At 45.7% G+C, this 23,746-nt stretch overlaps 1 protein-coding gene across 4 annotated transcripts in view; it reads left to right on the plus strand.

The window, feature by feature from the left end:
• LOC129817822 (microtubule-associated protein RP/EB family member 3-like) overlaps nt 1-23,746 on the plus strand; it is a 51,781-nt gene that overhangs the window by 22,318 nt on the left and 5,717 nt on the right. For all 4 annotated transcript variants that reach the window (XM_055873396.1, XM_055873397.1, XM_055873398.1 and 1 more), the window contains 5 exons: nt 11-135; nt 1,993-2,138; nt 6,469-6,625; nt 11,803-11,936; nt 13,700-13,852. In XM_055873396.1, coding sequence (XP_055729371.1) covers nt 15-135; nt 1,993-2,138; nt 6,469-6,625; nt 11,803-11,936; nt 13,700-13,852 — 711 coding nt within the window. In that variant the 5' untranslated portion in view covers nt 11-14. The remainder of the gene's footprint in view (nt 1-10; nt 136-1,992; nt 2,139-6,468; nt 6,626-11,802; nt 11,937-13,699; nt 13,853-23,746) is intronic.

The following is a 23,746-nucleotide window of genomic DNA, read 5'->3' on the forward strand; positions in this document are numbered from 1 at the left end:
TGTGTTGCAGGGTGATGGCGGTGAATGTATTCTCCATCTCTTCGGCTCTGGAGAACCTGAGTCGTCATGAGATGCTGTCCTGGGTCAATGACTCTCTACGGCTCACCTACACCAAGATAGAACAGCTGTGTTCAGGTAACATTTCAATCATTGAGATTGTCATAATGAATGATATGCTAACTTCTAGATGTTGTGTAGGTGCAGTGTATTGTTTATAGCTGTGTGTAGGTGCAGTGTATTGTTTATAGCTGTGTGTGTAGGTGCAGTGTATTGTCAGTTCATGGACATGCTGTTCCCTGGCTGTGTGTAGGTGCAGTGTATTGTTTATAGCTGTGTGTAGGTGCAGTGTATTGTTTATAGCTGTGTGTAGGTGCAGTGTATTGTTTATAGCTGTGTGTAGGTGCAGTGTATTGTTTATAGCTGTGTGTAGGTGCAGTGTATTGTGTATAGCTGTGTGTGGGTGCAGTGTATTGTTTATAGCTGTGTAGGTGCAGTGTATTGTGTATAGCTGTGTAGGTGCAGTGTATTGTTTATAGCTGTGTGTAGGTGCAGTGTATTGTGTATAGCTGTGTGTGGGTGCAGTGTATTGTGTATAGCTGTGTGTAGGTGCAGTGTATTGTGTATAGCTGTGTGTAGGTGCAGTGTATTGTTTATAGCTGTGTAGGTGCAGTGTATTGTGTATAGCTGTGTAGGTGCAGTGTATTGTTTATAGCTGTGTGTAGGTGCAGTGTATTGTGTATAGCTGTGTGTGGGTGCAGTGTATTGTGTATAGCTGTGTAGGTGCAGTGTATTGTGTATAGCTGTGTAGGTGCAGTGTATTGTGTATAGCTGTGTGTAGGTGCAGTGTATTGTGTATAGCTGTGTGTAGGTGCAGTGTATTATGTATAGCTGTGTGTAGGTGCAGTGTATTGTTTATAGCTGTGTGTAGGTGCAGTGTATTGTGTATAGCTGTGTGTAGGTGCAGTGTATTATGTATAGCTGTGTGTAGGTGCAGTGTATTGTGTATAGCTGTGTGTAGGTGCAGTGTATTGTGTATAGCTGTGTGTAGGTGCAGTGTATTGTGTATAGCTGTGTGTAGGTGCAGTGTATTGTGTATAGCTGTGTGTAGGTGCAGTGTATTGTGTATAGCTGTGTGTAGGTGCAGTGTATTGTGTATAGCTGTGTGTAGGTGCAGTGTATTGTGTATAGCTGTGTGTAGGTGCAGTGTATTGTGTATAGCTGTGTGTAGGTGCAGTGTATTGTGTATAGCTGTGTGTAGGTGCAGTGTATTATGTATAGCTGTGTGTAGGTGCAGTGTATTGTGTATAGCTGTGTGTAGGTGCAGTGTATTGTGTATAGCTGTGTGTAGGTGCAGTGTATTGTTTATAGCTGTGTGTAGGTGCAGTGTATTGTGTATAGCTGTGTGTAGGTGCAGTGTATTGTGTATAGCTGTGTGTAGGTGCAGTGTATTGTGTATAGCTGTGTGTAGGTGCAGTGTATTGTGTATAGCTGTGTGTAGGTGCAGTGTATTGTGTATAGCTGTGTGTAGGTGCAGTGTATTGTGTATAGCTGTGTGTAGGTGCAGTGTATTGTGTATAGCTGTGTAGGTGCAGTGTATTGTGTATAGCTGTGTGTGTAGGTGCAGTGTATTGTTTATAACTGTGTGTGTAGGTGCAGTGTATTGTTTATAACTGTGTGTGTAGGTGCAGTGTATTGTGTATAGCTGTGTGTAGGTGCAGTGTATTGTGTATAGCTGTGTGTAGGTGCAGTGTATTGTGTATAGCTGTGTGTAGGTGCAGTGTATTGTGTATAGCTGTGTGTAGGTGCAGTGTATTGTTTATAACTGTGTGTGGGTGCAGTGTATTGTTTATAGCTGTGTGTGTAGGTGCAGTGTATTGTTTATAACTGTGTGTGTAGGTGCAGTGTATTGTTTATAACTGTGTGTGTAGGTGCAGTGTATTGTTTATAACTGTGTGTGTAGGTGCAGTGTATTGTTTATAACTGTGTGTGTAGGTGCAGTGTATTGTCAGTTCATGGACATGCTGTTCCCTGGCTGTGTCCTGCTGAAGAAGGTGAAGTTCGCAGCCCGGCTGGAACATGAGTTCATCAACAACTTCAAGGTCCTACAGGCCTCCTTCAAGAGAATGGGCGTAGACAAGGTACACACACACACACACACACACACACACACACACACACACACACACACACACACACACACACACACACACACACACACACACACAAGCCCTCCTTCAAGAGAATGGGCGTAGACAAGGTACACACACACACACACACACACACACACACACACACACACACACACACACACACACACACCCACCCCTACCTACCAGCCCTCCTTCAAGAGGACGGGCGTAGACAAGGTTCATCATCAATGAAAGGCCCAGTGCAGTCCAAGTTCTGTTTTCCTTTGTCTTTTTTTTTGTATCATCTTGTACAACAGCTGTTGAAACTAACACTGTACAAGTTTGAAACAGAAACATGTGATCAGTGTTATTTCCTGATTGTATTTTCATCCAGAAACTATCTACACAGGACCTTCTGATCAGACGGTTTTAAATGGGTGGAGTTTTGGCTTGCCTGGTGACATCATAAGTTAATAGGCCAATGACAAAGAATTCCAAACCTCTTCTGGGTCAGTTCATTTTGCAGGGTGCACATTTTAGACCATTCCATTGATACTGACGTGAAACCCACCTGGTACACCGGGCCATGCAAAAGGACCAATAACAGCTCGTTTTCAGGTTACATATCCCTCCAATTACACCTCTTACTCAGACCACTCCCACACAGTCCTCGCTAAATTCATGACTCAAATTCTCAATGTTTTTGTAGCTTTTTTGACAATATTAATGGAAAACTATTAGTTCTACTGTTAGCACTGTACTCGCTAAGTCTAGAGGTTCTAGGCTTGTCTAAGTGTTCTGTAACCGGACTCCGTGTGTGTAGATGGGAGAAGCAAGCCTATATGTCCAGGTGTTGACTGCGAGTACCCAGGAGACACCTTACCTTGACCAGGTGTTGACTGCGAGTACCCAGGAGACACCTTACCTTGACCAGGTGTTGACTGCGAGTACCCAGGAGACACCTTACCTTGACCAGGTGTTGACTGCGAGTACCCAGGAGACACCTTACCTTGACCAGGTGTTGACTGCGAGTACCCAGGAGACACCTTACCTTGACCAGGTGTTGACTGCGAGTACCCAGGAGACACCTTACCTTGACCAGGTGTTGACTGCGAGTACCCAGGAGACACCTTACCTTGACCAGGTGTTGACTGCGAGTACCCAGGAGACACCTTACCTTTGTCCAGGACCAGCTCTGTCTCTCTTGACCTCTCGGTCTGCCAGTCCAAGCGGATTATGGATTGTTCAAAATGTTGACCAACATAAATATATAGAAAAGGGAACTACAGTCGTGGCCAAAAGTTTTGAGAATGACACAAGTATTAATTTCCACAAAGTCTGCTGCTTCAGTGTCTTTAGATACTTTTGTCAGATGTTACTATGGAATACTGAAGTATAATTACAAGCATTTCATAAGTGTCAAAGGCTTTTATTGACAATTACATGAAGTTGATGCAAAGAGTCAATATTTGCAGTGTTGACCCTTCTTTTTCAAGACCTCTGCAATCCGCCCTGGCATGCTGTCAATTAACTTCTGGGCCACATCCTGACTGATGGCAGCCCATTCTTGCATAATCAATGCTTGGAGTTTGTCAGAATTTGTGGGGGTTTTGTTTGTCCACCCGCCTCTTGAGGATTGACCACAAGTTCTCAATGGGATTAAGGTCTGGGGAGTTTCCTGGCCATGGACCCAAAATATTGATGTTTTGTTCCCCGAGCCACTTAGTTATCACTTTGCCTTATGGCAAGGTGCTCCATCATGCTGGAAAAGGCATTGCTCGTCACCAAACTGTTCCTGGATGGTTGGGAGAAGTTGCTCTCTGAGGATGTGTTGGTACCATTCTTTATTCATGGCTGTGTTCTTAGGCAAAATTGTGAGTGAGTCCGTGAGTGAGTCCACTCCCTTGGCTGAGAAGCAACCCCACACATGAATGGTCTCAGGATGCTTTACTGTTGGCATGACACAGGACTGATGGTAGCGCTCACCTTGTCTTCTCCGGACAAGATTTTTTCCGGATGCCCCAAACAATCGGAAAGGGGATTCATCAGAGACAATGACTCCACCCCAGTCCTCAGCAGTCCAATCCCTGTACCTTTTGCAGAATATCAGTCTGTCCCTGATGTTTTTCCTGGAGAGAAGTGGCTTCTTTGCTGCCCTTCTTGACACCAGGCCATCCTCCAAAAGTCTTCTCCTCACTGTGCGTGCAGATGCACTCACACCTGCCTGCTGCCATTCCTGAGCAAGCTCTGTACTGGTGGTGCCCCGATCCCGCAGATGAATCAATTTTAGGAGACGGTCCTGGTGCTTGCTGGACTTTCTTAAGCGCCCTGAAGCCTTCTTCACAACATTTGAACCACTCTCCTTGAAGTTCTTGATGATCCGATAAATGGTTGATTTAGGTGCAATCTTACTGGCAGCAATATCCTTGCCTGTGAAGCCCTTTTTGTGCAAATCAATGATAACGGCATGTGTTTCCTTGCAGGTAACCATGGTTGACAGAGGAAGAACAATGATTCCAAGCACCACCCTCCTTTTGAAGCTTCCAGTCTGTTATTCGAACTCAAATCAGCATGACAGAGTGATCATCAGCCTTGTCCTCGTCAACACTCACACCTGTGTTAACGAGAGAATCACTGACATGATGTCAGCTGGTCCTTTTGTGGCAGGGCTGAAATGCAGTGGAAATGTTTTTTGGTGATTCAGTTCATTTGCATGGCAAAGAGGGACTTTGAAATTAATTGCAATTCATCTGATCACTCTTCATAACATTCTGGAGTATATGCAAATTGCCATCATACAATCTGAGGCAGTAGACTGTGTGAAAATTAATATTTGTGTCATTCTCAAAACTTTTGTTCTCGACTGTATAAACCGGCTTGCCTAAAATGTGCCCTGGACACCATATGTGAATTAATCGCCCCCCATTTATCTTCAGAGTTTGTACTTGTTAGGTGACCTAAACTGGGATGTGCTTAACACCCAAGCTGTCCTACGATCTAAACTAGATGCCCTCACACAAATGATCATGGAACCTACCAGGTACAACCCTAAATCCGTAAACACCTCCCTGCTGCCAACTTGCCCTCTAAATACACCTCTGCTGTCTTCAACCAGGATCTCAGCGATCACTGCCTCATTGCCTGCGTCCGTAATTGGGCCCGCGGTCAAACGACCACTCCTCATCACTGTCAAACGTTCCCTAAAACACTTCAGAAAGGCCTGCTCGCTGATCGACCTGGCCCAGGTATCCTGGAAGGATATTGACCTATTTCCGTCAGTAGAGTATGTCTGGTTATTCTTTAAAAAATCACTTAAATAAGCCCCAGTAATCTGAGGGAAATATGTGTCTCTAATATGGTCATACATTTGTCAGGAGGTTAGGAAGTCCAGCTCAGTTTCCACCTCATTTTGTGGGTAGTGTGCACATAGCCTGTCTTCTCTGTGTGTCCCCCCTCTCTCGCTCTGTCCTCCCCTCTGTCTCTCTGTCCCCCCCTCTGTCTCTCTGTCCCCCCCTCTGTCTCTCTGTGTCCCTCTGTCTCTGCCTGTGTCCCTCTGTCTCTGTGTCCCCCCCTCTGTCTCTGTGTCCCCCCCTCTGACTCTGTGTCCATCTGTCTCTCTGCCCTCCCCCCTCTCTCTCTGCCCCCCCCCTGTCTCTCTGCCCCTCCCCCCTCTCTCTCTGTGTCCCCCCCTCTGTCTCTGTGTCCCTCTCTCTCTCTGTCCCCCCCTCTGTCTCTCTGCCCCCCCCCCTCTGTCTCTCTGCCCCTCCCCCCTCTCTCTCTCTGTCCCCCCTCTGTCTCTCTGTCCCCCCCTCTGTCTCTCTGTCCCCCCCTCTGTCTCTCTGTCCCCCCCTCTGTCTCTCTGTCCCCCCCCTCTGTCTCTCTGCCCCCCCCCTCTGTCTCTGTGCCCCCCCTCTGTCCCTCCTCTGTGTCCCTCTGTCTCTATGTCCCCCCCCTCTGTCTCTGTCCCCCCCTCTGTCTCTGTCCCCCCCTCTGTCTCTGTCCCCCCCCCTCTCTCTGTTCCCCCCTCTGTCTCTCTGTTCCCCCCCTCTGTCTCTCTGTTCCCCCCCTCTGTCTCTCTGTCCCCCCCCCTCTGTCTCTCTGTCCCCCCCCTCTGTCTCTCTGTCCCCCCCTCTGTCTTGCTGTCCCCCCCTCTGTCTTGCTGTCCCCCCCTCTGTCTTTCTGTCCCCCCCTCTGTCTTTGTCCCCCCCCTCCCTCTGTCTCTGTGTCACCCCTCTGTTTCTCTCTGTGTCCCCCCTCTGTCTCTCTCGCTCTTTCTCAACAATACCAGTAGAGAGGCTGGTGAAGGGTTAAAGTATCTCTCTCTGTCTCTCTGTCTCAGATCATCCCAGTAGAGAGGCTGGTGAAGGGGAGGTTTCAGGATAACTTTGAGTTCATCCAATGGTTTAAGAAGTTTTTTGATGCCAACTACGACGGGAAGGACTATGACCCTGTGGCCACACGCCAGGGGCAGGAAGGCACCCCCTCACCCAACCCAGGTACACACACACCCTCTGTTATCATATCACCATGTCCTCCTCTAACGCCTCTGACCAGGTCAACTCATTATCCACAAGAGTCGGCGGAGTCGGCGGGGGGACGGAGTCGGCGGGGGGACGGAGTCGGCGGGGGGACGGAGTCGGCGGGGGGACGGAGTCGGCGGGGGGACGGAGTCGGCGGGGGAACGGAGTGGGCGGGGGGACGGAGTGGGCGGAGGGACGGAGTCGGCGGAGGGACGGAGTCGGCGGAGGGACGGAGTCGGCGGGGGGACGGAGTCGGCGGGGGGACGGAGTCGGCGGGGGGACGGAGTGGGCGGGGGGACGGAGTGGGCGGGGGGACGGAGTGGGCGGAGGAACGGCGGAGGGACGGAGTCGGCGGGGGAACGGAGTCGGCGGGGGGACGGAGTCGGCGGGGGGACGGAGTCGGCGGGGGGACGGAGTCGGCGGGGGGACGGAGTCGGCGGGGGGACGGAGTCGGCGGGGGGACGGAGTCGGCGGAGGGACGGAGTGGGCGGAGGGACGGAGTGGGCGGGGGGACGGAGTGGGCGGAGGGACGGAGTGGGCGGAGGGACGGAGTGGGCGGAGTGAGCGGGGGAACGGAGTGGGCGGGGGAACGGAGAGGGCGGAGGGACGGAGTCGGCGGAGGAACGGAAACCACGTGATGTGTTTGATACCATGTTTGTTATCATTGGCTGTGTCTCAATCCAACATTAGTGATATCTGTTTGTTTGCGTTGGCTGCGTCTCAATCCAACACACCCGTCTATGTCCCCCTTCCGCATCTGCGGTGAATGGTAACAAGGCTAGAGCGGTGTTTGTCTGGCAATGAGACATCCCGAAAATCAGTCTTCTCACAAAATCTTCTGTAGCGTCCAAACAGTTTGGCATACAAACTATAATGAAACTCACGCGATGGTCTTCTTCGTTTTGCTCTACGACCCTCACACGCGTCTTGGGACTCGTCTGAAGTCGGTACAGCCGATCTGTTAACTTCTGTCTGTAGCGCACGAGCCATTTGGGCTACAGACTAACATGACCCCTCTGTGGAAAGGTGAGACTCACGAACACGTACACTAAATTCAAACGTTTGGGGTCACTTTGAAATGTCCTTGTTTTTTTTAAAGAAAAGCACATTTTTTGGGTCCATTAAAATAACATCAAATTGATCAGAAATACAGTGTAGACATTTAGTTAGTTATTCAGTTAATGTTGTAAATGACAGCAACCTGTGTTCCATTGACACGTTGTGTTAGCTAATCAAAGTTTATCATTTTAAAAGGCTAATTGATCATTAAAAAACATTTTGCAATTATGTTAGCACAGCTGAAAACTGTTGTCCTGATTTAAAGAAGCAATAAAACTGGCCTTCTTTAGACTAGTTGAGTGTCTGGAGCGTCAGCATTTGTGGGTTCGATTACAGGCTCAAAATGGCCAGAAACGAAGGATTTTCTTCTGAAACTCGTCAGTGTATTCTTGTTCTGAGAAATGAAGGCTATTCCATGAGAGAAATTGCCAAGAAATTGAAGATCTGATACAAAGCTGTGTACTACTCCCTTCACAGAACAGAGCAAACTGGCCCTAACCAGAATAGAAAGAGGAGTGGGAGGCCCCGGTGCACAACTGCGCAAGAGGACAAGTACTTTAGAGTGTCTAGTTTGAGAAACAGACGCCTCACAAGTCCTCAACTGGCAGCTTCATAAAATAGTACCCGCAAAACACCAGTCTCAACGTCAACAGTGAAGAGGCGACTCTGGGATGCTGGCTTTCTAGGCAGAGTTGCAAAGAAAAAGCCATATCTTAAACTAAAAATAAAAGATTAAGATGGGCAAAATAACACAGACACTGGATAGAGGAACTCTGAATTGAGTTAAACTACCACCAAACTATTGCGAAATGTAATTAAATAAATATATCTACAAGCAGCAAAGCCGGGGTTCAAGCTGTAGGGCCACTTTGCCACCATCAAGACAAATTGGACACATCGCCCTAGAATGAGAATGAGCTACTTACCACGCTTGCCAAATATCAGAACTCAAAATTAAACAGATAATGCATATTGTGAACTATTTTTAATGAGTTTGACTACTTTAAACCACTTCTTCTCCAGAACTGCTAGACCGATCGGCACCACATTTCGTATATAGCATCTATGGATGTATATTTTCGAAGACTTTTGCTCAAACAATATGGCCGCAATAAGCCAATGAGCTTGCATTAATTATTGTTCCTGTCCAACAGCACCCCCCTGCGGTCAAACGGAACCATACTTTACAGATTAGCCAGACTCATATCCCTGAGCATGTGTGCCAAATGTCATCACTCTGAGTCAAACAGAACAAGAGATGTAAACAGCTCGTTATAGTGCCACCGTGTGGTCGATCTGAATGCTGCAGATGTTGACTTTTGACAGTGTTTGGAACAAGTTTTGTTTCAATACAAATATCCATGACTGATTTATATGCATTTACTATACGTGCCAGACCACGCCCAGGGTGAATCCTTATTGGTGAATATGTTGTTTTAGATACTATTCTGGAAAATATTGCATTGGGACAACTTTGTCCATAGATCAAATCAAATGTTATTAGTCACATGCGCCGAATACAGTGAAATGTTACTTACAAGCGCTTAACCAACAATAACCCTAAATAATAAGAATAAGAAATAAAAGTAACAAATAATTAAAGAGCAGCAGTGAAATAACAATAGCGAGTCAATGGGCGGAGGCACCGGTTAGTCGAGGTAATTGAGGTATTAAGAGCTTCAAGTTCCTTGCCGTCCTCATCACCAACAAACTAACAATGGTCCAAGCACACCAAGACAGTTGTGAAGAGGGCATGACAAAACCTATACCCCCTCAGGAGACTGACAAGATTTGGCATCGGTCCTCAGATCCTCAAAAGGTTCGACAGCTGCACCATCGAGAGCGTCCTGACTGGTTGCATCACCGCCTGGTATGGAAACTGCTCGGCCTCCGACCGCAAGGCACTACAGAGGGTAGTGTGTACAACCCGGGACATTACAGGGGCCAAGCTTCTTGCCATCCAGGGCCTCTATATCAGGCGGTGTCAGAGGAAGGCCCTAAACATTGTCAAAGACACAGGACCACCCAAGTCATAGACTGTTCTCTCTGCTACCCCACGACAAGCGGTACCGGAGCGCCAAGTCTAGGTCTAAGAGACTTCTAACACGGTCCCGTGTAGCTCAGTTGGTAGAGCATGGCGCTTGCAACGCCAGGGTTGTGGGTTCGATTCCCACGGGGGGCCAGTACAAAAAAGTATGAATGTATGTACTTGTAAGTCGCTCTGGATAAGAGCGTCTGCTAAATGACCTAAATGTAAATGTAAATAGCTTCTACCGTCAAGCCAAAAGACTCCTGAACATCTAATCAAACGGCTACCCAGACTATGTGCATTGCCCCACACACCCTATTTTACACTGCTGCTACTCTCTGTTATTATCTATGCATAGTCACTTTAATAACTCTACCTACATGTACTTAATATGGCTGAATCCCGCTAACGGGACCGATATGACAACAGCCAGTGAAAGTGCAGGGCGCCAAATTCAAACAACAGAAATCTCATAATTAAAATTCCCCAAACATACATGTGTCTTATACCATTTTAAAGGTAATCTTGTTGTTAATCCTACCAAAGTGTCCGATTTCAAATATGCTTTTCAGCGAAAGCACTACAAACGATTATGTTAGGTCACACCAAACCACAATAAGCACAGCCATTTTTCCAGCGAAAGATAGCAGTCACAAAAAGCAGAAATAGAGATAAAATTAATTACTAACCTTTGATGGTCTTCATCAGATGACACTCATAGGACTTCATGTTACACAATACATGCATGTTTTGTTTGATAAAGTTCATATTTATATAAAAAAATCTGAGTTTACATTGGCACGTTACATTCACTAGTTCCAAAAACATCAAGTGATTTTGCATAGCCACATCGTTTCAACAGAAATATTCATCATAAATGTTGATGATAATACAAGTTATACACATGGAATTATAGATATACCTCTCCTTAATACAACCGCTGTGTCAGATTTCCCAAAAAATATTCGGAAAAAGCAAACCATGCAATAATCTGAGATGGCGCTCAGAACAATAGTCATATTAGCCACCATGTTGGAGTAAACAGAAACCAGAAAATACATGATAAATGTTTCCTTACCTTTGATGAACTGAATGCAGAATGCAGTCCTAGGAATCACAGGTCCACAATAAATGCTTGATTTGTTCGATAATGTCCGTTATTTATGTCAAATTAGCTACTTTGGTTAGCTCGTTTGGTAAACAATTCCAAATCACGAAGCGCGTTCACTAAAACCTGACAATGTCCAAAAGTTCCATAACAGTCAGTAGAAACATGTCAAACGATGTATTGAATCAATCTTTAGAATGTTGTTAAAATAAATCTTGAATAACGTTCCAACCGGAGAATTACATTGACTTCAGATGAGCGATGGAACGGAGCTCCCTCTTATGTGAACGCGCGTGGTCAAAGAATGTTCACCTCATGGCAGTGGTTACTCATTCCTGTCTCCTTCGGCCCCCTTCACAGTAGAGTCATCAGACAAAGTTATACAGACTGTTGACATCTAGTGGAAGCCGTAGGAAGTGAATACTCATTAATATTTCGCTGTGATTTCAATGGGATCTTGGTTGAAACTCGACCAGCCTCAGAATTTCCACTTCATGGTTGAATTTTTTCTCAGGTTTTTGCCTGCCATATGAGTTCTGTTATACTCACAGACACCATTCAAACAGTTTTAGAAACTTCAGAGTGTTTTCTATCCAAATCTACAAATAATATGCATATCTTAGCTTCTGGGACTGAGTAGCAGGCAGTTTACTCTGGGCACCTTATTCATCCAAGCTACTCAATACTGCCCCCAGCAATAAGAAGTTGTTTAACAGTGTGAACCCAGTCTCACCTAACCTAATGAGTTAACAGTGTGTTAGCCCTAGTCTCCCCTAACCTAATGAGTTAACAGTGTAACAGAATTGCAACAGACGGCCCCTAACAGTCTCCGACATGGCCCCCAATTGTAATCAGGGTCGATGAATCTGGTTGGCTGCTGAAAGTCCTGGCAGTGATGTTGCTTGCTGTTGATTGGGTGCTGCTGAGAGGCTTGGTTCTGATTGGCTGTGTTTCCAGGACCCCAGAGGACATCTCCCACGGTGACCAAGACAGCCCCCTCCAGGCAGATCAACTCTGTCTCCATCCGCAGGGCGACGCCCACTAGAGCAACCAGGCCGTCAGACGCTGAGATCCTCGAACTGAACCAGCAGGTCACACACACACTCACTCACTCACTCACTCACTCACTCACTCACACACACACACACACACACACACACACACACACACACACACACACACACACACACACACACACACACACACACACAGCTTCCTCTTTTATTTGACATCCATTTTTTAATTACCTTTATTTTCTCATTTACAACTGCGACCTGGCCAAGATAAAGCAAAGCAGTACGACTCAAACAACAACACAGAATTACACATGGAATAAACAAACATACAGTCAATAATACAGTAGAAAAGTCTATACATTGTGTGCAAATGAGGTGAGATAAGGGAGTTAAGGCAATAAATAGGCCATGGTGGCGAAGTAATTACAATATAGTAATTAAACACTGGAATGGTAGGGTGTGCAGAAGACGAATGTGCAAGTAGAGATACTGGGGTGCAAAGGAGCAAGATAAATAAATAAATACAGTAGGGGGATGAGGTAGTTGGATGGGCTATTTACAGATGGGCTATGTACAGGTGCAGTGATCTGTGATCTGCTCTGACAGCTGGTGCTTAAAGCTAGTGAGGGAGATATGAGTCTCCAACTTCAGCGATTTTTGCAGTTCGTTCCAGTCATTGGCAGCAGAGAACTGGAAGGAAAGGCGGCCAAAGGAGGAATTGGCTTTGGGGGGTGACCAGTGAGATATACCTGCTTGAGCGCGGGCTACGGTTGAGTGCTGCTATGGTGACCAGTGAGATAAGGCGGGGCTTTACCTAGCAAAGACTTATAGATGACCTGGAGCCAGTGGGTTTGGCGACGAATATGAAGCGAGGGCCAGCCAACGAGAGCATACAGGTCACAGTGGTGGGTAGTATATGGGGCTTTGGTGACAAAACGGATGGCACTCCGATTTGACACACTGAACTCTGTCTGAGAAGTAGTTGGTGAACCAGGCGAGGCAGTCATTTGAGAATCCAAGGCTGTTGAGTCTGCCAATAAGAATGTGGTGATAGACAGAGTCGAAAGCCTTGGCCAGGTCGATGAATACGGCTGCACAGTACTGTCTTTTATCGATGGCGGTTATGATATCGTTTAGGACCTTGAGCGTGGCTGAGGTGCACCCATGACCAGCTCTGAAACCAGATTGCATAGCGGAGAAACTACGGTGGGATTCGAGATGGTCGGTAATCTGTTTGTTAACTTTGCTTTCGAAGACCTTAGAAAGGCAGGGTAGAATAGATATAGGTCTGTAGCAGTTTGGGTCTAGAGTTTCTCCCCCTTTGAAGAGGGGGATGACCGCGGCCGCTTTCCAATCGTTGGAGATCTCAGACAATATGAAAGAGAGGTTGAACAGGCTAGTAATAGGGGTTGCAACAATTTCGGGAGATAATTTTAGAAAGAGAGGGTCCAGATTGTCTAGCCCAGCTGATTTGTAGGGGTCCAGATTTTGCAGGTCTTTCAGAACATCAGCTATCTGGATTTGGGTGAAGGAGAAGTGGGGAGGCGTGGGCGAGTTGCTGTGGGGGGTACAGGGCTGTTGATCGGGGTAGGGGTAGCCAGGTGGAAAGCATGGCCAACCGTAAAAAAATGCTTATTGAAATTCTCAATTCTAGTGGATTTATCGGTGGTGACAGTGTTTCCTCAGTGCAGTGGGCAGCTGGGAGGAGGTGCTCTTACCTCTGCCTCTCTCTACCTCTTCCTGTGTGTGTGTGTGTGTGTGTGTGTGTGTGTGTGTGTGTGTGTGTGTGTGTGTGTGTGTGTGTGTGTGTGTGTGTGTGTGTGTGTGTGTGTGTGTAGATGTTGGATCTGAAGCTGACAGTGGATGGTCTAGAGAAAGAGAGAGATTTCTACTTCAGTAAACTGAGAGACATCGAGCTGATCTGTCAGGAGAATGAGACCAACACCAGCCCAACACTCTCCAAGATCATGGATATACTGTACGCTACTGAGGTAGGACACACAGACGCATACAGACTATATAAACACACACACTGGATAAAACACACACACACACTGGATAAAACACACACACACACACACACTGGATAAAACACACACACACACTGGATAAAACACACACACACTGGATAAAACACACACACACACACACACACACACTGGATAAAACACACACACACACACACACTGGATAAAACACACACACACTGGATAAAACACACACACACACACACACACACACACTGGATAAAACACACACACACTGGATAAAACACACACACACACACACACACACTGGATAAAACACACACACACACTGGATAAAACACACACACACACACACACACACTGGATAAAACACACACACACTGGATAAAACACACACACACACACACACACACACTGGATAAAACACACACACACTGGATTAAACACACACACACACACACACTGGATAAAACACACACACACTGGATAAAACACACACACACACACACACACACACACTGGATAAAACACACACACACACACACACACACTGGATAAAACACACACACTGGATAAAACACACACACACCCACACTGGATAAAACACACACACACTGGATAAAACACACACACACACACACACACACTGGATAAAACACACACACACACACACACTGGATAAAACACACACACACACTGGATAAAACACACACACACACACACACACACTGGATAAAACACACACACACACACACACTGGATAAAACACACACACACTGGATAAAACACACACACACACACACTCACTGGATAAAACACACACACACACACACACTGGATAAAACACACACACACTGGATAAAACACACACACACACACACACACTGGATAAAACACACACACACACACTGGATAAAACACACACACACTGGATAAAACACACACACACACACACACACACACTGGATAAAACACACTGGATAAAACACACACACACACACTGGATAAAACACACACACACTGGATAAAACACACACACACACACACTGGATAAAACACACACACACTGGATAAAACACACACACACTGGATAAAACACACACACACTGGATAAAACACACACACACTGGATAAAACACACACACACACACTGGATAAAACACACACACACACTGGATAAAACACACACACACACACACTGGATAAAACACACACACACACACACACTGGATAAAACACACACACACACACACACTGGATAAAACACACACACACTGGATAAAACACACACACACACACACTGGATAAAACACACACACACTGGATAAAACACACACACACACTGGATAAAACACACACACACACTGGATAAAACACACACACACTGGATAAAACACACACACACACACACACTGGATAAAACACACACACACTGGATAAAACACACACACACACACACACACACTGGATAAAACACACACACACACACACTGGATAAAACACACACACTGGATAAAACACACACACACACACTGGATAAAACACACACACACACTGGATAAAACACACACACACACTGGATAAAACACACACACACACACACACACACTGGATAAAACACACACACTGGATAAAACACACACACACACACTGGATAAAACACACACACACGTGATTAAACACACACACACACACACACACTGGATAAAACACACACACACTGGATAAAACACACACACACACACACACACACTGGATAAAACACACACACACACACACACACACACACACACTGGATAAAACACACACACACTGGATAAAACACACACACACTGGATAAAACACACACACACTGGATAAAACACACACACACACACACACTGGATAAAACACACACACACACACACACACACTGGATAAAACACACACACACTGGATAAAACACACACACACTGGATAAAACACACACACACTGGATAAAACACACACACACTGGATAAAACACACACACACACTGGATAAAACACACACACACACACTGGATAAAACACACACACACACACACACACTGGATAAAAAACACACACACACTGGATAAAACACACACACACACACACACTGGATAAAACACACACACACACTGGATAAAACACACACACACACTGGATAAAACACACACACACACTGGATAAAACACACACACACACTGGATAAAACACACTGGATAAAACACACACACACACTGGATAAAACACACACACACACACACTGGATAAAACACACACACACACACACTGGATAAAACACACACACACACACACTGGATAAAACACACACACACACACACTGGATAAAACACACACACACACACTGGATAAAACACACACACACACACACTGGATAAAACACACACACACACACACACTGGATAAAACACACACACACACACACACTGGATAAAACACACACACACACACACTGGATAAAACACACACACACACACACACTGGATAAAACACACACACACACTGGATAAAAAACACACACACACACACACACTGGATAAAACACACACACACACTGGATAAAACACACACACACACACACACACTGGATAAAACACACACACACACTGGATAAAACACACACACACACTGGATAAAACACACACACACACACACTGGATAAAACACACACACACACACACTGGATAAAACACACACACACACACACTGGATAAAACACACACACACACACACTGGATAAAACACACACACACTGGATAAAACACACACACACTGGATAAAACACACACACACTGGATAAAACACACACACACTGGATAAAACACACACACACACTGGATAAAACACACACACACACACACACACACACACTGGATAAAACACACACACACACTGGATAAAACACACACACACACACACACACTGGATAAAACAAACACACACACACACACACTGGATAAAACAAACACACACACACACACACACACTGGATAAAACACACACACACTGGATAAAACACACACACACTGGATAAAACACACACACACACTGGATAAAACACACACACACACACTGGATAAAACACACACACACACACACACACACTGGATAAAACACACACACACTGGATAAAACACACACACACTGGATAAAACACACACACACTGGATAAAACACACACACACTGGATAAAACACACACACACTGGATAAAACACACACACACACACTGGATAAAACACACACACACACACTGGATAAAACAAACACACACACACACACACACTGGATAAAACACACACACACACACTGGATAAAACACACACACACACTGGATAAAACACACACACACACACTGGATAAAACACACACACACACACACACACTGGATAAAACACACACACACACTGGATAAAACACACACACACACTGGATAAAACACACACACACACTGGATAAAACACACATACACACACACTGGATAAAACACACACACACACACACTGGATAAAACACACACACACACGCACTGGATAAAACACACACACACACACACTGGATAAAACACACACACACACACACTGGATAAAACACACACACACACTGGATAAAACACACACACACTGGATAAAACACACACACACACACACTGGATAAAACACACACACACACACACTGGATAAAACACACACACACACACACTGGATAAAACACACACACACACTGGATAAAACACACACACACACACACTGGATAAAACACACACACACACTGGATAAAACACACACACACACACTGGATAAAACACACACACACACACACTGGATAAAACACACACACACACACTGGATAAAACACACACACACACACACACTGGATAAAACACACACACACACTGGATAAAACACACATACACACTGGATAAAACACACACACACACACACTGGATAAAACACACACACACACACACTGGATAAAACACACACACACACACACACACACTGGATAAAACACACACACACTGGATAAAACACACACACACACACTGGATAAAACACACACACACACACACACACACTGGATAAAACACACACACACACTGGATAAAACACACACACACACACACACACTGGATAAAACACACACACACACTGGATAAAACACACACACACACACTGGATAAAACACACACACACACACTGGATAAAACACACACACACACACTGGATAAAACACACACACACACACACACACACTGGATAAAACACACACACTGGATAAAACACACACACACACACACTGGATAAAACACACACACACACACACTGGATAAAACACACACACACACACACACACACACACACTGGATAAAACACACACACACACACTGGATAAAACACACACACACACACACTGGATAAAACACACACACACACACACACACACACACACTGTATAAAACACACACACACACACACACACACACTGGATAAAACACACACACACACACACTGGATAAAACACACACACACACACACACACACTGGATAAAACAGACACACACACACTGGATAAAACACACACACACACACTGGATAAAACACACACACACACTGGATAAAACACAAACACACACACACACACTGGATAAAACACACACACACACACACTGGATAAAACACACACACACACACACACACTGGATAAAACACACACACACACTGGATAAAACACACACACACACACACTTGATAAAACACACACACAAACACACACTGGATAAAACAAACACACACACACTGGATAAAACACAAACACACACACACACACACTGGATAAAACAAACACACACACACACTGGATAAAACACACACACACACACACACACTGGATAAAACACACACACACACTGGATAAAACACACACACACACTGGATAAAACACACACACACACACACACTGGATAAAACACACACACACACTGGATAAAACACACACACACACACACTGGATAAAACACACACACACACTGGATAAAACACACACACACACACACACACTGGATAAAACACACACACTGGATAAAACACACACACACACACACACACACACACACACACTGGATAAAACACACACACACACTGGATAAAACACACACACACACACACACACTGGATAAAACACACACACACACACACTGGATAAAACACACACACACACACACACACACTGGATAAAACACACACACACACACACACACTGGATAAAACACACACACACACACACACACACACTGGATAAAACACACACACACACACACTGGATAAAACACACACACACACACACACACACACTGGATAAAAGACACACACACACTGGATAAAACACACACACACACACACACACACTGGATAAAACACACACACACACACACTGGATAAAACACACACACACACACACACACACACACACACACACACACACACACACACTGGATAAAACAGACACACACACTGGATAAAACACACACACACTGGATAAAACACACACACACACACACACACTGGATAAAACACACACACACACACTGGATAAAACACACACACACACACACACACACACACACACACACACACACACACTGGATAAAACACACACACACACTGGATAAAACACACACACACACACTGGATAAAACACACACACACACTGGATAAAACACACACACACACACTGGATAAAACACACACACACACACTGGATAAAACACACACACACACTGGATAAAACACACACACACACACTGGATAAAACAGACATACACCTTCTCATTCAAGGGTTTTTCTTAATTTTTTACTATTTTCTACATAAATGAAATAACACATGGAATCATGTAGTAACCAAAAAAGTGTTAAACAAATCTAAATATATTTAGTAGCCACCCTTTGCCTTGATGACAGCTGCGTGACAGTTTCGATGTCTTCACTATTATTCGACATTGTAGAAAATAGTAAAAATAAATAAAAACCCTGGAATGAGGTGTGTCCGAACTTCTGACTGGTACTGTACTTTAGGACATAGTGTCTGTTGAAACGCACACTATATACAGGGCATTCGGAAAGTATTCAGACCCCTTGACTTTTTCCCACATTTTGTATCATCACAGCCTTATTCTAAAATGTATAGGATTGTTGTTGTTTTTTCTCATCAATCTACACACAATACCCCATAATGACATCACAATACCCCATAATGACATCACAATACCCCATAATGACATCACAATACCCCATAATGACAAAGCATAAACAGGTGTTTAGACATTTTTGCAACTTATACAAATATTTAAACAAGTATTCAGACCCTTTACTCTGTACTTTGTTGAAGCACCTTTGTCAGCGATTACAGCCTCGAGTCTTCTTGGGTAGGATGCTACAAGCTTGGCACACCTGTATTTGGGGAGTTTCTCCCATTCTTCTCTGCAGATCCTCTCAAGCTCTGTCAGGTTGGATGGGGAGCATCGCTGCACAGCTATTTTCAGGTCTCTCTAGAGATGTTCGATCAGGTTCAAGTCCGGGCTACTCAAGGACATTCAGAGACTTGTTCCGAAGCCACTCCTGCTTTGTCTTGGCTGTGTGCTTAGGGTCGTTGTCCTGTTGGAAGGTGAACTTTCGCACCAGTCTGAGGTCCTGAGCGCTCTGGAGCAGGTTTTCATCAAGGTTCTCTGTACTTTGCTCCGTTCATCTTTCCCTCCATCCTGATTAGTCTCCCAGTCCCTGCCGCTGAAAAACATCCCCACAGCATGATGCTGCCACCACCATGCTTCACCGTAGGGATGGTGCCAGGTTTCCTCCAGACGTGACGCTTGGCATTCAGGCCAAAGAGTTCAATCTTGGTTTCATCAGACCAGAGAACCTTGTTTCTCATGGTCTGACAGTCTTTAGGTTCCTTTTGGCAAACTCCAAGCGGGCTGTCATGTGCCTGTTTACTGAGGAGTGGCATCTGTCTGGCCACTCTACCATAAAGGCCTGATTGGTGGAGTGCTGCAGAGATTGAGAACCTTCCAGAAGGACAACCTATCTCCACAGAGGAACTCTAGAGCTCTGTCAGAGTGACCATCGGGTTCTTGGCCACCTCCCAGACCAAGGCCCTTCTCTCCGATTGCTCAGTTTGGCCGGGCGGCCACATATAGGAAGAGTCTCGGTGGTTCCAAACTTCTTCCATTTAAGAATGATGGAGGCCACTATGTTCTTGGAGACCTTCAATGCTGCAGAAATGTTTTGGTACCCTTCCCCAGATCTGTGCCTCGACACAATCCTGTCTCGGAGCTTTACGGACAATTCCTTCGACCTCATGGCTTGGTTTTTGCTCTGATATGCACTGTCAACTGTGGGACCTCATATAGACTCTAGGTGTGTTCATATAGACATATAGGTGTGTTCTCTTCCCCAAAAAATGTTTTTTATTTAACCTTAATTTAACTAGGCAAGTCAGTTAAGAACAAATTCTTATTTATAGTGACGGGCTACCCCGGCCAAACCCTAACCCGGACAATGCTGGGCCAATTGTGTGCCGCCCTATGGGACTCCCAATCACGGCCGGATGTAATACAGCCTGGAATCAAACCAGGGTTTGTAGTGACACCTCTAGCATTGAGATGCAGTGCCTTAGACTGCTTTGCCTCTCGGGAGCCCAAATCATGTCCAATCAATTGAATTTACCACAGGTGGACTCCAATCAAATTGTAGAAACATCTCAAGGATGATCAATGGAAACAGGATGCACCTGAGCACAATTTCTAGTCCCATTGCAAAGGGTCTGAATACTTATGTAAATTACGTATTTCTGTTTGTTTTTTTAATACATTTGCAAAAAAAAACTATTTAAAAAAATAGTTTTTTCGCTTTGTCATTATGAGGTATTGTCTGTAGATTGATGAGGAAAAACATGTATATAATGAATTTTAGAAAAAGACTGTAACGTAACAAAATGTGGAAAAAGTCAAGGGGTCTGAATACTTTCTGAATGCTCTGTATATTGCCATGCACAGTAGAGGGCGGTAGGATTACCAGCTAGGTTACCAGCTAGGTTACCAGCTAGGTTACCAGCTAGGTTACCAGGTTACCAGCTAGGTTACCAGGTTACCAGCCAGGTTACCAGCCAGGTTACCAGCCAGGTTACCAGCCAGGTTACCAGCTACCTTACCAGCCAGGTTACCAGCCAGGTTACCAGCTAGGTTACCAGCTAGGTTACCAGCTAGCTTACCAGCCAGGTTACCAGCCAGGTTACCAGCCAGGTTACCAGCCAGGTTACCAGCTAGGTTACCAGCCAGGTTACCAGCCAGGTTACCAGCCAGGTTACCAGCTAGCTTACCAGTTAGCTTACCAGCTAGGTTACCAGCTAGGTTACCAGCCAGGTTACCAGCCAGGTTACCAGCCAGGTTACCAGCTAGGTTACCAGCTAGCTTACCAGCTAGGTTACCTGCTAGGTTACCAATTAGCTTACCAGTTAGCTTACCAGCTAGGTTACCAGTTAGCTTACCTGCTAGGTTACCAGCTAGGTTACCAGCCAGGTTACCAGCTAGCTTACCAGCTAGGTTACCAGCTAGCTTACCTGCTAGGTTACCTGCTAGGTTACCAGCTAGCTTACCAGCTAGGTTACCAGGTTACCAGCTAGGTTACCAGCTAGGTTACCAGCTAGGTTACCAGCTAGCTTACCAGCTAGCTTACCAGTTAGCTTACCTGCTAGGTTACCAGTTAGCTTACCTGCTAGGTTACCAGCTAGGTTACCAGCTAGCTTACCAGTTAGCTTACCTGCTAGGTTACCAGCTAGCTTACCAGTTAGCTTACCTGCTAGGTTACCAGTTAGCTCACCTGCTAGGTTACCAGCTAGCTTACCAGCTAGGTTACCAGCCAGGTTACCAGCTAGCTTACCAGCTAGGTTACCAGGTTACCAGCTAGCTTACCAGCCAGGTTACCAGCTAGCTTACCAGCTAGGTTGCCAGGTTACCAGCTAGCTTACCAGGTTACCAGCTAGCTTACCAGCTAGGTTACCAGCCAGGTTACCAGCTAGCTTACCAGCTAGGTTACCAGGTTACCAGCTAGGTCCAGGGACAAAACCAGACCCTGGTAATGACATCACACCAGTTGGGCAGCCTGGTTTAATAGAAAACCGTCCTTCAGCTGAGACGTTAGACTCTATGTGGTCACCTGACATCCCATGGCTCCCACCCCAAACCATCATGGTCATTTAACCATGGCTCACTCTCCCCCTCTCCTCATGTCCTCTCCTCTCCCCTGTAACTCTCCCCCCACCTCTCCTCTCCCCTGTAACTCTCCACCTCTCCTCTCCCCTGTAAATCTTCCCTCTCCTCTCCACCTCTCCTCTCCCCTGTAAATCTCCCCCTCTCCTCTCCCCTGTAAATCTTCCCTCTCCTCTCCACCTCTCCTTTCCCCTGTAAATCTTCCCTCTCCTCTCCACCTCTCCTCTCCCCTGTAAATCTTCCCTCTCCTCTCCACCTCTCCTCTCCCCTGTAAATCTTCCCTCTCCTCTCCACCTCTCCTCTCCCCTGTAAATCTTCCCCTCTCCTCTCCATCTCTCCTCTCCCCTGTAAATCTCCCCCTCTCCTCTCCCCTGTAAATCTCCCCGTCTCCTCTCCACCTCTCCTTTCCCCTGTAAATCTTCCCCTCTCCTCTCCACCTCTCCTCTCCCCTGTAAATCTCCACCTCTCCTTTCCCCCTCTCCTCTCCCCTGTAAATCTCCACCTCTCCTTTCCCCTGTAAATCTTCCCCTCTCCTCTCCACCTCTCCTCTCCCCTGTAAATCTCCACCTCTCCTCTCCCCTGTAAATCTCCCCCTCTCCTCTCCCCTCCC

Source organism: Salvelinus fontinalis, chromosome 20 (genome assembly GCF_029448725.1).
Source record: "Salvelinus fontinalis isolate EN_2023a chromosome 20, ASM2944872v1, whole genome shotgun sequence".
NCBI classification, from domain to species: domain Eukaryota; kingdom Metazoa; phylum Chordata; class Actinopteri; order Salmoniformes; family Salmonidae; genus Salvelinus; species Salvelinus fontinalis.